General features: G+C 36.3%; 1 protein-coding gene across 3 annotated transcripts in view; it reads right to left on the reverse strand.

Moving 5' to 3' along the window:
* Positions 1-18086, reverse strand: part of PRKG1 (protein kinase cGMP-dependent 1) — a 1343496-nt gene that overhangs the window by 150725 nt on the left and 1174685 nt on the right. For all 3 annotated transcript variants that reach the window (XM_074382507.1, XM_010333313.3, XM_074382508.1), the window contains one exon: positions 13221-13286. In XM_074382507.1, coding sequence (XP_074238608.1) covers positions 13221-13286 — 66 coding nt within the window. The remainder of the gene's footprint in view (positions 1-13220; positions 13287-18086) is intronic.

Raw genomic sequence — 18086 nt, forward strand, 5'->3', positions numbered from 1 at the left:
GGAGATTATGGGCTGAGAAGACAGGGTCTTCTAAATATCCAATCATGTCATCTGGAAATAGAGACAATTTGACTTCCTCCTTTCCTAATTGAATAACCTTTATTTCTTTTTCTTGCCTGATTGCTCTGGCTAGAACTTCCAATACTATATTGAATAGCAGTGGTGAGAGAGGGCATCCTTGTCTAGTGCCAGATGTCAAAGGGAATGGTTCCAGTTTTTGCCCATTCAGTATGATATTGGCTGTGGGTTTGTCATAAACAGCCTTTATTATTTTGAGATACATTCCACCGATACCTACTTTATTGAGAGTTATCAGCATAAAGGGCTGTAGAATTTTGTTGAAGGCCTTCTCTGAATCTATTGAGATAATCATGTGGTTTTTGTCTTTGGTTCTGTTTATGTGCTGAATTACATTTATAGGCTGCGTAGGTTGAACCAGCCTTGCATCCCCAGGATGAAGTCGACTTAGGATAAGCTTTTTGATGTGCTGTTGCAATTGGTTTGCCAGTATTTTATTGAATATTTTTTCATCTATGTTCATCATGGATTTTGGCCTCAAGTTTTCTTTTCTTGTTGAGTCATTGCCGGGTTTTGGTATCAGGATGATGTAGGTCTTATAAAATGATTTGGGAAAAATTCCTTCTTTTTGGATTGTTTGGAATAGTTTCAGAAGGAATGGTACCAGCTCGTCTTTGTATGTCTGGTAGAATTCAGATGTGAACCCATCTAGACCTGGGCTTTTTTTGGTTGGTAGCCTATTAATTGCTTCCTCAACTTCAGCTCTTGTTATTGGTCTATTCAGAGTTTCAACTTCTTCCTGGTTTAGGCTTCGGAGGGTGCAAGTGTCCAGAAATTTATCCATTTATTCCAGATTTACTGGTTTATGTGCATACAGTTGTTTTTAGTAATATCTGATGGTAGTTTGTATTTCTGTGGAATCGCTGGTGGTATCCCCTTTATCATTTTTTATTGCATATCTATTTGATTCTTCTCTCTTTTCTTTTTTGTTAATCTGGTTGGCGGTGTACTTTGTTGATCTTTTCAAAAAACCAGATCCTGGATTTATTGATTTTTTAAAGGATTTTTTTTGTGTCTCTATCTCCTTCAGTTCTGCTTTGATCTCAGTTATTTCTTGTCTTCTGCTAGCTTTTGAGTTTTTTTGATCTTGATCCTCTAGCTCTTTCAATTTTGATGATAAGGTGTTGAGTTTAGATCTTTCCTTGCTTCTTTTGTGGGCATTTATTGCTATAAGTTTTCCTCTAGCCACTGCTTTAAATGTATCCCAGAGATTCTGGTATGTTGTGTCTTTGTTCTCATTGGTTTCAAAAAACATCATTATTTCTGCCTTCATTTCATTGTTTATTCAGCTGACATTCAGGAGCCAGTTGTTCAGTTTCCATGAAGTTGTGCGGTTCAGAGTCAGTTTCTTAATCCTGAGTTCTAATTTGATTGCACTGTGGTCTGAGAGATTCTTTGTTAGGATTTCTCTTCTTTTACATTTGCTGAGGAGTCATTTACTTCCAATTATGTGGTCAATTTTAGAGTAGGTGTACTGTGGTGCTGAGAAGAATGTATTTTCTGTGGATTTGGGGTGGAGATTTTTGTAGATGTCTCTTAGGTTTGCTTAGTCTAGATCTGGGTTCAAGTCCTGGATATCCTTGTTAATTTTCTGTCTCGTTGCTCTGTCTAATATTGACAGTGGAGTGTTAAAGTCTCCCACTATTACTGTGTGGGAGTCTAAGTCTCTTTGTAGGTCATTAAGAACTTGCTTTATGTATCTGGGTGCTCCCAGCTTTGGTGTGTATATATTTAGGATCATTAGCTTTTCTTGTTGCATTGATCCTTTTACCATTATGTAATGCCCTTCTTTGTCTCTTTTGATCTTTATTGCGTTAAGGTGTATTTTATCACAGACTAGGATTGCACCTCCTGCTTTTTTTTTTTTGCTCTCCATTTGCTTGGTAAATCTTCCTCCATTCCTTTGTTTTGAGCCTATGTGTGTCCTTGCACATGAGTTCTGTTTCCTGCATACAGCACACCAATTAGTTTTGACTTTTTATCCAACTTGCCAGTCTGTGTCTTTTGATTGGAGCATTTAACCCATTTACATTTAGGGTTAATATTGTTATGTGTGAATTTGATCCTGCCATTTTGATGGTAGCTGGTTGTATTGCCCATTAGTTGATTCAGTTTATTCTTTGTGTCAATGCTCTTTACCATTTCGTCCATTTTTGGAGTGGCTGGTATTGGTTGTTCCTTTCTATGGTTAGTGCTTCTTTCAGGAGCCCTTGTAAGGCAGGCCTGGTGGTAACAAAGTCTCTGAGCAATTGCTTGTTCATAAAGGATTTTATTTCTCCTTCACTTATGAAGCTTAGTTTGGCTGAATATGAAATTCTAGGTTGAAAGTTCTTTTCTTTAAGGATGGTGACTATTGGCCCCCACTCTCTTCTGGCTTGTAGGGTTTCTGCTGAGAGATCCTCTGTGAGTCTGATGGGCTTCCCTTTGTGGGTAACTCGACCTTTCTCTCTGGCTGTCCTTAGCATTTTTTCCTTCATTTCAACCCTGGCGAATCTGACGATTATGTGCCTTGGGGTTGTTCTTCTTGAGGAATATCTTTGTAGTGTTCTCTGTATTTCCTGGACTTGAATATCAGCCTGCCTTTCCAGATTGGGGAAATTCTCCTGGATAATATCCTGAAGAGTGTTTTCCAGCTTGGATTCATTCTCTCCATTACATTCAGGTACACCTATCAAATGTAGATTAGGTCTTTTCACATGATCCCATAGGGCTTTGTTCATTTCTTTTCACTCTTTTTTGTCTATTCTTGCCATCTCATTTTATTTCATTGAGTTGATCTTCAATCTCTGATATCCTTTCTTCTGCTTGGTCAGTTTGGCTATTGAAAACTGTGTATGTGTCATAAAGTTTTCATGTTGTGTTTTTCAGCCCCATGAATTCATTTATATTCTTCTCTGTTTATTCTTGTTAGCATTTCATCAAATCTTTTTTCAAGGTTCTTAGTTTCTTTGCAGTGGGTTAGAACATGTTCTTTTAGCTCACAGAAGTTTGTTATTACCCACTCTCTGAAGCCTGTTTCTGTCAATTCATCAGACTCATTCTCTATCCGGCCTTGTTCCTTTGCTGGTGAGGAGTTGTGATCCCTTGGAGGAGGAGAGGCATTCTTGTTTTTGGTGTTTTTATCCTTTTTGCACTGGTTTCTTTCCATCTTTGTGGATTTATCTACCTGTGGTCTTTGTAGTTGGTGACTTTAGGATTGGGTCTCTGAGTGGACATCCTTTTTGTTGATGATGAAGTTATTTCTTCCTGTTTTTTAGTTTTGCTTCTAACAGTCAGGCCCCTCTGCTATAGGACTGTTGGAGTTCCACTCCAGACCCTGCTTGCCTGGGGATCACCTGCAACAGCTGCAGAAGAGTAAGGATTGCAGCCAGTTTATTTTTCTGTTACTTTTGTCCCAGAAGGATACCCACCAGATGTGAGGCTGAGCTTTCCTTTATGAGGTGTCTCTTTGGATATATGGGGGTCAGAGAGCTACTTTAAGAGATAGTGTGTCCCTTATAGGAGCTCAGGTGCTGAGCTGTGAGCTCCATTGTTCTGTTCAGAGATGCTGGGCAGGTATATTTAAGTCTGCTGCAGTGGAACTCATAACCACCTTTTTACCCAGGTGCTCTGTCCTAGGAACGTGGGGTTTTATTTCTAAGTTCCTGATATGCTGCTGCCTTTTTTCAAAGATGCCCTACCCAGCGAGGAGGTAGCCTAGTCACAGTCTGCCAGCAGAGGTGTTGCTGAACTTCTGTGGGCTCTGCTTAGCTGCTGTGTGAACTTCCTTGTGATTTTATTTATAGAGGTATAGTTAGAACTGTCTCAGTAATGGCAGATTGCTTCAGTATGCCTCAGTAATGGTGAACTGTCTCTGTAATGGTGGATTGCCTCAGTAACGGCAGATTGCCTCAGTAATGGCAGACTGCCTCGGTAATGTTGGATTGCCTAGGTAGTGGTGGACTGCCTAGGTAATGGCAGACGCCCTTCCCCCAACAAAGCTGGATCGTCCTGGGTCCAGCTGTGCTTGCTGTGAAACTTTCAATCCAGAGTGTTTCAGATTGCTGGTCTTTGTGGGGGTGGTTTTGGCTCCTTTTTCAGTTGAATGGGCCACTCTGTCTCCCAGGCATTCTAGCAACCAGTTGATATACCTGCCCAGATTTATGTGAGTTTTTGTGTGAAGACCCACTGCACTGGCTGAAACAGTCATTCTGCAGACTCGTGGTGCTTTTCCACCCAGGAATCTCCTGGTCTGTGGGCAGTAAAAACTTGTTTGGAAATGTGGTGATCACTCACCCTCTGCATTCTCACTGGGAACTGCACTCCAGAGCTGTTCCTATTTGGCCATATTGGATCTCTAGGTGGACTTTTTGGAAAATATCATATGATTTATTCATTTTCATGACTCTAAGATTCTTGAAGGAAACTGTCTGTTCTTAGACACCCCGATATATCATAGCACTGAGCTTCATGTATAATATCCAGTTGATACTCTCAGTATGTCCTTATTGAATTAATAAATGTATGAGTTTTCTATCTTAGCTATTTACAGAATAATGTGGGGCAGGCGAAAAAGCACTGAAACCAATGTCATGAGACATGTGCTATAATCCCACTCTTGACACTAAAGAGCTTGGACAATCCATACTCTTTCTGGGACTCACCTTTCTCATTTTTAAACTAAACAATTTGGAAGATAAGGTTTTCAAACTCTCATTCTTTTCTAAAATCCAAAGGTGTAACAAATGCATTTTAATACAATAACGTGAATACCTGATCTGTCTTGATTAATTATTATTAAACAGTGTGATTTGAGTATACCTGACACTTCTGAGCCTCAAATTCTTCATCTGTAAAAGAAGCTATTTATAAAAGGGTTGAAAACGTATGATTATTGGGTGAAATGGCAGAGTTGAGTTTTCATGACACAGACTGTTTGGCCCACAAAGCTGAAAATATTTGTCATTTGGCCTTTTCTAGAAAATGCTTGTTAAGCCCTGGCTTGTAGGTTCCCTGTTACTACTCCTTCTTAAAGCTCTTCTATGACTTTCTGACTTATCCACTTACCACACAAATTTTTAAAGAATGGTTTTTTAAGTGTGTTAAATTTTGACTAATGGCCCACCAGCGTATTATAAATTGAGATTGGACTTCCTTTACTCTGAACAGAGTCAAAAGGTTACTAAAGAGAACCTTGGTGAGTCTGCGACTTAATAGATTAGAGCTGGAAATTATCCATATAATGGAAATGGAAATAAGCACATAATATTTAAACATTTGCCTTTAAGCCCCCCAAATACTAGATGTCTGGGTGGTTCACATATGGCAGGTAGCCAGTAAGTTCTGGTTGCGTGGATGACCCAACAGAGTGGGCATCCCAATCAGTGATGCTATATATCATTATTATAAGGACTTGCAATAGGATCAATGTCTTCTACCATTTTAAAGGAGCCAAACATGTGAGGAGTTGTCTCATCTTTCTCGTTTCTATGACTTTAAACCACAAATGTCTCTGGGTATACTCCTTTTCCAATGAGACTATACTTATTTTGTGCTTAGATCATGCTTGTCCAGGGAGTGCTATAATTCAACTCACATAATGAAATCGAACCAATATAATATCATTCTTTCTTCTAAACCTCTGTATTTTATCTTTCCTGTTTAATACACATTTTTTTTAAAAAGCACACTAATCAATAACAGCTCTGTAAAAAAAAAAAAGACAAGTTCAAACAATTGCAGCTGACACCATTGTAACAAGGCACATTTGTTTTACTGTGATCATCCTGCCAATATCCTCACATCACCCTACATTTTATTCTGGAAAATGAACAAAAATAAAATCCACTTAAGCTGTAGGAAAGGCTGAGGCTGTGAAATGTTTTAAGTTTATCACTGTATTAGTTCAGCAATGTGACAACAGGCAATGTGACACACGGAATTCATCCAGTCTTATCGTGTGGACACAGAGTGACAAGCTATATGAGAAGAAGAATACAGGTGACCTAGGTGGGCAAATTACCTTTGGGTGCATGTTCCTTCCTAAGACTGACTTGGTTGGTGGGTTTAGAGTGGTGCCTGCAAGGGTTTGCTGTCTCCAAATCTCCCCTGTACTGTCCCTTCCCCTCCCACAGTGGCACCTGACATTCTAAAATATTTTTTTGGATTTTCAAAATTTTTCAGTCTTGAGGGGTACATTATCAAAATGAAAACAACTATTGCAGAGAATCATTTTAATCTCTAATTAATTAGCTATTACCAAAGTAATGCAAAGCTTGAAGCAAACTTCTAGAGAATGCAAGAGTGGAATTAAGAGGTGCAGGAATCAAAAACAAAAAGAGGTGTGTGTATGTGGAGTGAAGTGGGAAGGGGATACAATGGGCAAGAGTTACAGAACATGTGTACAGAGAGTAAAGTGAAGAAATTGAGGGAACGGAGTAAAGAGTGCCAGTGTGTGGAAGACAAACAGGTAGTTGGCATTAGGAGGACCACTGGAGGACACCACTGGCAGTGATGATCAGGAACTTCAAATCAGTTCTTTTAGGTATTTGCTTTATTTTAAGAAGCTGAGTACAGGATGGAGAAAAACTGGAGCAGGACAACTATGGATAGCCCTCCACTTTCTAATATTGTTTAAGTTAGGGGTCAGCAAACTATGGCCAACAGTTCAAATTCTGTCAGTTGCTTATTTTTGGTATGGCCATGAGATAAGAATGATTTTTATATGTTTTTTTTTAACTTATTAAATCATTCTGGTTTTTATTTTCAGCAGAACCTGGATGTTATTTATTTTAATTTTCATTTTTATTTTATTATACTTTTTTTTTTAGCTTTTTTTTTATTGCATTTTAGGTTTGGGGGTACATGTGATGAATATGCAAGATTGTTGCATAGGTACACACATGGCAGTGTGCTTTGCTGCCTTCCGTCCCCTCACCTGTATCTGTCATTTCTCCCCATGCTATCTCTTCCCTCCTCCCCACCCCCCGCCCCTCCCCCATTTCCCCCCAACGGACCCTAGTGTGTAGTGCTCCCCTCCCTGTGTCCATGTGTTCTCGTTGTTCAACACCCGCCTATGAGTGAGAATATACGGTGTTTGATTTTCCGCTCTTGTGTCAGTTTGCTGAGAATGATGGTTTCCAGGTTCATCCATGTCCCTACAAAGGACGTGAACTCATCGTTTTTGATGGCTGCATAATATTCCATGGTGTATATATACCACATTTTCCCTATCCAGTCTATCATCGTTGGGCATTTGGGTTGGTTCCAGGTCTTTGCTATTGTAAACAGTGCTGCAATGAACATTCGTGTGCACGTGTCCTTGTGGTAGAATGATTTATAATCCTTTGGATATATACCCAGTAATGGGATTGCTGGGTCAAATGGGATTTCTATTTTTAGGTCCTTGAGGAATCGCCACACTGTCTTCCACAATGGTTGAATTAATTTACATTCCCACCAACAGTGTAAAAGTGTTCCTATTTCTCTACATCCTCTCCAGCATCTGTTGTTTCCCGATTTTTTAGGATTTTTATATGTTTTAATGATGAGAACAGAGTCAAATGCTGAATAATACTTCTTGACATAAGAAAGTGACATAAAATTCAAATATCAATGTCTATAAATAAAGCTTTATTGAAATACATCTGTCCTCATTCATTTACATATCATCTTTGTTTGCTTTTACACTGCAAAGACAGAGCTGAGTAGCTGCAACAAAGATTATTTGTCCCACATAGCCTAAAATATTTACTATCTGGCCCTTTAAGTAAAAGTTTGCCAGCTCCTGGTTTGAGTCATGTAGTTCTATGATAGCTTCCTCCTTGCAGACCCCACTCAGAAGATAAATCTCCTGCACTTAACACAGCCTACCAGTCAGTTTAGTGATCATTTATTCTTCCTTAAATAGGCACCTTGGTGAGTCTTACCCTCCACCCCCAAGTTGCTTATCAGAAACATCTATAGCATCCTCCCTGAAGAGAGTATATATATCCTCCATATATTTCTATCCCAATTGGGAATCTGGGATATGATGAGTCTGGGTACATTTTTAAATATATGGCATGAATATAGGTGACTATAGTTCTGGGAAGTCAAAAACTTGAAACATGGTATCTAGAGATATCTCAGTTTCAGAGATTGCTACTTGCAATGCCCTACAATCTTATGCTTGATATTCCCTCCTAATTTCATCATTTTTGTGCTCTATCACATTGCATTTACTCTGGGCTTGTTCTTGGTCTCCACTTCCTAGACTGTCCCAATAACAAATCTGGCCCCATGGTATGAAAAAATATCACAGAGCGTCACTGAGGGTAGGGGCTTGATCAGCCATATGTGGTATATAAATCATTCTTAGTGTCTTCTAGGGTCGCATGATGGCCTCACGAATCACCTGGAGTGATTTTGAGGGAAAGAATGAAGACTCCTGGATCCTTTAGGAGTCTTACCTCCATGACAGTCAAAAAAATTCCTCAGTTTTCTTTCTAATTGATTTTATTTAAACATGGGCCTGCTAAAGCAAAAGCATGAAAACCATTGGTAAAAAGACATTATGTTTTAGCTTGACATTATTAGAGGTGATAGGGAAAATAATTAGTGGCCAGTAGGGGACAGGAACTGACCAAAATAAATGGACACTGGTCCTGGTGTTTGCCAGATGTCACCTCCCTACTTGCTGGACTAAAGAAGAATGCCCTAGGAGTAGGGGTCAATCAGACAACCTGGGCAGCAGAGACATGGGAGAGACATGCGGGGATCTCAGACCAGTGCTATTTATCATCCAGCATGAAAATATTTCAATTTTCATGATCAATATGGATGTATCTCAGTAGCTACACAGTGAATCAGGGATAGAGTTAGGACTCTAATAACTCAATTTCCTGGGGAAAAACACATAACTCTTTAAGATTTCCTAGTAATTATAAGTTGTTGCCTTTGAACAATTATCAAAATGATCCTCAATATGCAAAAAAAATCAATTATCTTAATGGAACTTCTAGTTTGAACAGCTTCCCATAACAATGAATAAGTAGACACTGTATAACTTATTAGAGAATACAAAAATGTACAGTCAGCCTTCACATTCATGCATTCTGTATCTGTGGATCCAACCAACTATAGGTCAAAAATATTTAGCAAAAAAAGACAATGGTTACATCTTTACTGAACATGCACAGAAATTTTTTCTTGTAATTTCCTAAACAATATAATATAACAAGTTTTTACATAGCATTTACATTGTACTAGGTATTATAAGTAGCCTAGATATATTTTAGTATAACAAGATATATTATACTTAGTTTTATACCTGGTGTTTACCAGATGTCACTTAGTTTTATATTTATTTCTTTTCACAGATTCCAAAATAAGAGGCACCAAAGGTATTTAATTGTTTTTTAAATATTTATGAAATGTATTAATGGATGGTTCTGTTAGACTAATATTCTTTTACATAATATTAACAAATTTTGACATCACTGCAGATACTTGTTAAGATAATGAGGAGACTACAAGAAACCAATATCAGAGAATGCCTTTTGAGGACACCGTGTATCTGTTTATCATCTTCTGTTTTGTCAATAAGCATTTAAAAAAAATTCTGACATGCATGATTAGTTACAATAATGTTCTTTTGCTCTCCCTCTGGAATGATAAAGCATAATCACTGGGTTATGGAACATGGCATCTCGCTTGTAAATTTGTGAAGGAAGCTCTTTTTGTTGACAGTTCTAATGTCTGCCATCTGTTTGCATGGGATGAAGCCCTGGTACTCTTCTAACTGGCCATAAATTAGGTGTTAGCCACAGGCTTTTGACAGGATCCTTCAGTTACAGTTTCATTAAAAAAAAAAAACTAAAGCTATGAATTGAACATTTGGTGGGAAGCCCAACTTCTCTGCTAAGAGTGTACAAATGTACTTTTTGAATTCTTAGACCCAAGCTGATTTCTCTGTATTTGTGCGTAAGGCAGACCTCTCTCAAGGTGTCTTCTCTGTATATAACCCTGAAAATAAACTGAGTAGAGAGTAACACTGCTACATCCAAGGGAATCCTACACCTTTGTACCCATTCACACTTTGTAATAGTGTGAAGGAAGAGCATATTTATTTAGTGCTTATTTCATGTCTTGTGCTGCGCATGAATATTTACATATGCTATATTGTTTTATTTTCTAATCAATTTTATAATTTCAATAATTATAAAATTGCAGATAGGAAAACTGAGACCCAGGATTTAACTAATTTATCCATATTCTTGTAAAATAGTGCAGTCAAAATTCAAGTACTGAGCTTTGTTTGACCACATCCATTCACTTGTCAATGCACACTGTATAGGCCTAGGTTTGGATAAGGAGAGAAATGGCAAGATTAAGTTCATCCAAGTTCCCACAACTATCCTTATCTACATCCCAGCATTTCTCTACAAATTTTCTATGTTGCCTCTTTTTCACTTTTCAGAAAATCAAAAATACGCATATATGTGCTCTCCAAGAACCTTTCCTCATTTGTCCACAATTTCCTCCCCTGGGGCCCCATTTATCAAATATTCCCTTTAGTATTTCATTTGCCACATCTTTCTCGATACTTGTATACTGTAGGCTCAGTGCTCTCACTTCCTTTTCACCCACTCACAACTTTGTAATCTAGATTCCACCCTTACCACATTAATAAAACTGTTTTCTCCCAGGTGACTAAATTTATTGCCCTTTTTTCTATCTGCATGCCTCTCAGCTTTTAACACTGTGATCATCTCTTTTCTCATGAAATATCCTCTTGCTTTCTGGGGTCTCCTATACTGCTCTGATTTCTAACATCTCATTATTCTTCACTGGTTTTACTTTCCCTGACTAATGCTTAAATGAAAGGACTTTCCCAAATCTAACCTTGGCTCTGTAATCTTCTTCTCTATTCTTTCACACAATTCTGTCCTGTCTCATGGCTTCAGCTGCTAACCAATGCAGGCAATTCTAAAGTTAATTTTAAGTTAATTCTAAGAAAAGTTTCTGTTCCACATTTCCTGTCTCCTACAGGACATTCAATCTTGGGTGTTTGATATTGTATGTTCAATGCATTATATTCTTAGTGGAATGTCATTATACCTGCCAAACTGATTTTCCTATTTTCCTTTTATGTCTTTTCTATCCCAACGACATTCCTAATTTCTCCCTTGCTCTTCACATTCGGTAATACTTAAAACCCTTTGATTTTACCTATTCGTTTCTTATGGGTTCCTCTTATAAATGGTCTCATAATCACCAATTGAATTTAGACTCCTAACCAAATATTTTGTCTCTAACCTCTGCCTCTAATTCCTTTTTTTTTTTTGCATTTTAGGTTTTGGGGTACATGTGATGAACATGCAAGATTGTTGCATAGGTACACACATGGCAGTGTGCTTTGCTGCCTTCCGTCCCCTCACCTGTATCTGTCATTTCTCCCCATGCTATCTCTTCCCACCTCCCCACCCCCCGCCCCTCCCAATATTATGCAGCCATCAAAAACGATGAGTTCACGTCCTTTATAGGGACATGGATGAACCTGGAAACCATCATTCTCAGCAAACTGACACAAGAGCAGAAAATCTAATTCCTTTTACAAAGAATTCTCAGATGAGTCTATTAAATCCATTGTTACGGTGATATCTTTTTGCTGCATAAAATGTTCAGAGCTGCCCTTATCCCACATTCAATTTTCTCAGTGAACTAGTGCCAGCATGCTTGTGAACTTTTTGCAACACCTCTGCCAATTACCTTTACAAATTCTCACTGTAGCTAGTTGAAATGGCTGATAGCTTTCCTATGGGTATTTCTTTGCTAGTCATCATATTTATATTGCTTTTCCTGTGCTTCTGCATCCACCTAATAATACCTTTTCTTCCATGAAGATCTCCCTGACCTTTCTCAAAAGTACTCACTCTCTTTTCTGAATTCCCTTAAACATTTATTCCAAAGTTTTTTTGCCTGGTAGGATGGTTACTTTTATGTATGAGACATCCCTATTAGATGCTAATGCCTAAAACCAGCATCTGTGCTGCTCCTTTGACTCTTCTTCCAGCACAATGCTTTGTACATGGTTGATCCTCAGTAAATATGAGTTGAACAGAGGAGTAAATTGGTAATTATTGTTTTGGGAAACAAGGCAAAATATAACAATTTCAGAAATATCCATGGATATTACTGTCATTCTGCAACTGTATCTTCTCTGGTTCTAGTGATCCAGCATAGAAGGAACTCTAAAAGTGAAATTTGTGAATCAAGTAGAATTCTTCTCCATCTAGAGTCCTCTGAGCTTGGCATCAAGCTCCATCATTCTAGGCTTATCATATCTGACCCCTCAGGTTCACTCTACCTGGACACTCACTGCCTATTCCAGTTATAATGGCTCCACTAAAATGGATATTTTACAGTTCTTGGGTCAGGTGCTTGGCTATTCTGATAAATTTATCCACATACACCACAACAAAGAAAAGTCTGTTTGACTGCTTCCAGAAAGCACATATGCATTTTAACCATGTTCTTGGAGAATCAATAATCTGACATTTGTAGTTTAACCTAAAAAGCATCTAGGTAATGAAAAGAGCAAGTCAGAATTGAGAGAAGAAACAGGGATAGACATTATCAGACAAATTTTTAATGGCCTTAAATATATGCCTACATCTAGAACTGATTATTTCTCCAAAAGTATCTTCCCTAAATACTTCTATTATCGAAGTCTGGAGATGGGATAATAGAGGGGATAACTAAAACATACTCAAAGAAGAATTTATTTCTTAACAAGAACAGAATAATAATTCTAAAAATTCACAAAAGTAACTAGCATTGGTTGAGTACCTCCTGAGTAAAAGACACATGGACAAATGTTTTACTCACATGTTCTCATTAATCCTCAAAATATCCCTGTGATATTTTATTAACCCAGTATACAAATGAGCTGAGCTGAAGTACACAGTGGTTAAGTACCTGGGTAAAGATCACAAAGCTGGAATGGCAGAGCCAGCCACCTTTAAGAATAATAGGGAATAAGAATCAAATATCACACTCATTTAAAAATGAAAACATATAAAGCAAGTATTAATAGCTCCATAAAATGGTGTCCAATTCCAGGAACTCATGTGTGTTGCTGATATAAGTGTGTAATTCACATAATAAAACAAGGTACTTACTCTCTGTCAATCACAAGGCAGGTTACAGCTTCTGCAGCAATTACGTTTGCTGTTCTCACATCTTCCCTATATAAAAAATAGAGACATTCAAATAAAATAACCTTTAATATCAAAGCACAGTGTCCATTGTGATTAATTTAGGAAACAATTTACATTATATAAACTCTTCTGATTTATCCACCTCCAGGTTTAAGTTTTGTTTATGTTTCAATTTTTTTTTCTGAGGAATCATCTTACCCTTGCCATTAATCACACAAGTTCTACAATTATAATAGTTACAATTTTCAAATTTGAAATTTCACTCACACAAGTAGGACATATTTGATATCATTCCCTTTGGGGGAATTAATAAAATAGTTGGATAATGATCAAGATAGTAATAAACATACATACCTAAAAGATTTTAAAGAATTTGAATTTATACTTCTAGAAATTGAGTATCTGATCCATTTGTATATGAATTTATCATTATATCCTTGAGAACAATTGATCTGTTTAAATTATTTCCTTAAATATCATGTTTTTAGGTGGTGAATGTTTTGGCAACTTATGTCACATAGTCATTCATCTATACCAGAGGTTATGGTTCTTTAAGAGTATTTGACAAATCTTAAGTCACATTGATAGAAACATGTAAATATTGTCTCTTTATATGTATTTAATTTGTTCCTGGATTAGTATCTATCAGCCTTTTAAACCTTTAAAAATCTATCCAGGTATCTTATGTTTGATTTATCCAAAGGCAGATTTGATAAATTAATATTCATAATTCATTTTCAGCTACTAAAAATTTAATAGTATCACTGTCATGGTAACATAGTTAGTGGGTACCAAAAAAAATAGAAAGAATGAGTAAGAGCTACTACTGGATAGTACAATATGATGATGATAGTCAATAATAGCTAAATTGTGTATTTTTAAATAACTTAAATAATATAATTGGATTATTTGTAACTCAAAGGATAAAAACTTGAGGGATGGATACCCCATTCTCCACAGTGTGCTTATTTTACATTGCATGCCTGTATCAAAACATCTCATGTACCCCATAAACATGTAAACCTACTAAGTACCCATGAAATTTAAAAAAAATAAAAATTATAAAATAAGTTATACTTGAAAATTAACTTTTACCAAAAATAATAACATTTCTAAGTTAATATAATTAATGATGAATATGTTTGGAATACATTAAAGAGATAGGTACATATGAAATAATATAGAATTAAAAATACAGTCTATAAACCAAAAATCATCACATCTCTTAATAACAGACTCTTAAGGTTTTAAGAATAAAGATGTTCTCAGTAAATTTTTATACTTTCAAAACATACTACATTCTGACATATATTTCTGAAATTTATTTTCCACTGATCTCTTTGTCTTTCACTGTTGCTATACCATGCTGTTCAGATTACCATTGCTTTATATTAATTATTAGTATTTAATATTTGGCAAAGCAAGTTCTCCCTTACTAAAATTATTTTTTCAGAAATAGCATGATGATATTCTTAAGCATTTATTTTTAAGAAATTCACTGACAATACTCATAAGCATTCATTTTTCATAGAGACTTTAAAATTATCTTCCACCTTTGAAACATCCACCTTGGGATTCTAGTAGAGTTGTATTACATTAACATTTATTCATATATATCAAAACATGTTATTTCTGATGATATTAATTTTCCCATGCAAGAATATGGCATGACTTTCTACTTGTTCAGATATAATTTCATATCTTTAAATACAATTTCATAATTTCTTTCACTTGGGTCCTGATATTTAAAAAACTGTATGAGTTTTTGTCTTATGCGTTTCATATTATATTTCTCTTATGAGTAACATTTCTTTTCATTTGTTTCTCACTGGTTGCCCTATTCTTTGTAAAAAGCTATCACTTATTGTACAAAATCCACCCACCATACTATGTTATCCTAACTCTAAAATGTTTGTTATAGTCTCATTAATTCCCAGTAAAATCTTCCCAGTGTCTCCCTCACATTCCCTGCCTTCCATTCAAACTGGCCTTTTTTTGGGGCAGGGTGGGGGGACAGAGTTTTACTCGTGTCACCCAGGCTGGAGTGAGGTGAGGTGGCACTTGACTTACTGCAACCTCCATCTCCCAGATTCAAATTAGGGGGATTATAGGCAGCCACCACCACTCCTGGCTAATTTTTGCATAGATAGTAGAGATAGGGTTTCACCATGTTGGCCAGGCTGGTCTAAAACTCCTGACTTCAGGTGATCCACCTGCATTAGCCTCCCAAAGTGGTGGGATTACAGGTGTGAACCACCTCTCCTGGCCACTGGCCTCCTTTCAATACACATCATCGCCCTCATGCCATGAGTTCTTAGCATGCTTTCCCAAGGCCTAGGAAGTTCCTCTCTAATGTTTGCTTAGTTCACCCCTTCTTATCTCTTCAATCCCAGCCTACATACCCCTTCCTCAGGGATGCCATCTTGAATTGACTGGGTTGGGTTTCCTATGCATCTTTTCTCATAGTCCTACATACCTCTTCATCCAAGCATGTATCACCATTTGTAATTTATATTAATACAAGTATTTATGTAGTCATTTGGTTAATAACTCTGTTTTTCTCCCATTAAACTCAATGAGGACAGGGACCACTGCTGGCTTTGGTGCCCATTTCATCCCAAATATCTCACACATAGAAGATGCTTAGTGGTTAAAGCAGTTATGGCACAAACATCATACTCCTGAGCCCTGGGGTAAGAAGACAGAGCTCAGGTTTTCGTGTTGCACTATTCCGATGTTAAACCCACTTCCATTCACAAGCTATGTGAAAGCCTCAATTTCCTCATCTGTAAAATGGGAATAAGAGTACCCACTCACTGTGTGGTATTAAATGAGATAATCAAAGTTAAGTTTATCGTAGTGCCTGGCCCAGGGGAACTATGGTCTGCTGTTTATTATTTCTAATTCTTTTCATCCCCAACACCTTCATGCCTGCCTCTGTGGAGGCTCTATCTTGTATTTTATAAAACACTCCTACCCAGAAACACAGTCAGGATTTTCTTTCTGCCCCATAGATGTAAACAATATATTTTCACGTCATTATCAAGTTTTTAGTGGAAATTTTTGGTAAAGTGAACACAACAGCCAGAAAACTTCGGTAGTGTACATTTGTTTCTTCATAAATTGTGTGAATGACTTATTTCTAAGTTGTTCATGGCAGCATAAGTTTCTACCAATTGCTGCCAGCCAAAAACAAACTAACAACAATGATAAACAAACCACCATCACAGCATAGAAAATATCATATTAAATTTAGCTTTCCCTGAAATATATTTCCATTTGACTATTAAGAAATTGCCCACATTCTTTAAAAATATAATAAATACAAAATAGTACTTCATTTTGAAGATATGTTCTGTGCATATGAATTTTTAAAAATGTATTCATCACAAATTTACAATATTTCAGAATTTCATATTATCTGGCCTAAATTAGATATACTTTTTAAGTTGAATGCAATTTCCATGCCACAAAAAGGAGACACATTAGTATTTTTTAATGTAGATGTGGGGAAATATAAAGATCAGAAGAGTGACATAGTTAATAGAAATATAAAATTTTACTTTAAAAAGGAAAATAAGTATGGCCTAAAGCCAGGCATAATAAATACCCAGTAAAGTGACATATATTAAAACTGAAAAGAAGCATCATACAGGGGAAAAAACCAACATATTAAACAATAAATTATAACATCTGCCATTTATTAAGAATATAGCATATTTCAGGAACAATATTAAACATTTCATACAAATCTCATTTGTTGCACATAACAAAGGGTAGTGATTTTACACCAGATTTATACCTGAGAATAGAGGTTAGGGAATGCACCCGAAGTCAGATATAGCTAGTGAGTTGCAGCTCTGGAATTTGAACACAGATCTGGCTGTCCCTAAAGTCATGTTCTTTCCACAACAGTACACTGCTTATATACTCAGCTATCAGATTTTAATTCTACATTCATTAAAATGCAGAATAACCTTTCCGCAGTAAGTATTCATGTCTCTCTGTCCATCATTATGAAAATTATATTTACTTGTTCACAGAACCAGCACTAAGAGTTATGGGTTCCCAAATGTAAAACTAATATGAAAGGATCATTTTGATTTTAAAATTGTTAGAATTCCCTTCCATACCTATGTCCTAGCCTGCTATATTGCTTTTTAATAATATTGCCTAACAATGGGGAATTATTCAATGCCAAGCTCATTCAGTGGCAAACTCACGTTGCCATTATAGTTTTATTTTATTTATATTATTAAGGTGCTTTTCCCTCTCTAAGAGGGTATCTATAAATTCTGTTTCTGCTAGATATAGAGACAAATTACTTGATACTAATATATAACATGTATTAATTCTGCTAGAGACAAAATCCTTGGTATTAATATATAACATGTATTAATCTCTCATTTTAGGAGAGACAGTAGAAGTTTCTAACTTCTAAAGAGAGACTGTTAATGACAGAAGCTGACAGCACTATGATTTATTATGTATGTTCATATCGTTTATGGGTCCAAGGACCATAGTAAAAGCAAATATCATTTGGATTTAAAGATGTAATATTACATATTTATATAATACAAAGTTCTTATTAAATGTGTTGTTATTAAATATATTTTTATCCATACATAGATGTTATGATACTGGTTTCACACAAAACATCTACCAAGTTAGAAGGCATTTCATATAATAGTGGTTTAGAAGTAGGAAAAGGGAAGAAAGGAGAACACTATTTTTTTTTTTAAACTGAACTTTCATTTTTACTTTTTTATAGATCAGGGTATTTAATAATTTCTAATAGAATAATTCTTGACATTTTAATAAAATATC

The sequence above is a fragment of the Saimiri boliviensis genome, chromosome 12 (assembly GCF_048565385.1).
Source record: "Saimiri boliviensis isolate mSaiBol1 chromosome 12, mSaiBol1.pri, whole genome shotgun sequence".
NCBI classification, from domain to species: domain Eukaryota; kingdom Metazoa; phylum Chordata; class Mammalia; order Primates; family Cebidae; genus Saimiri; species Saimiri boliviensis.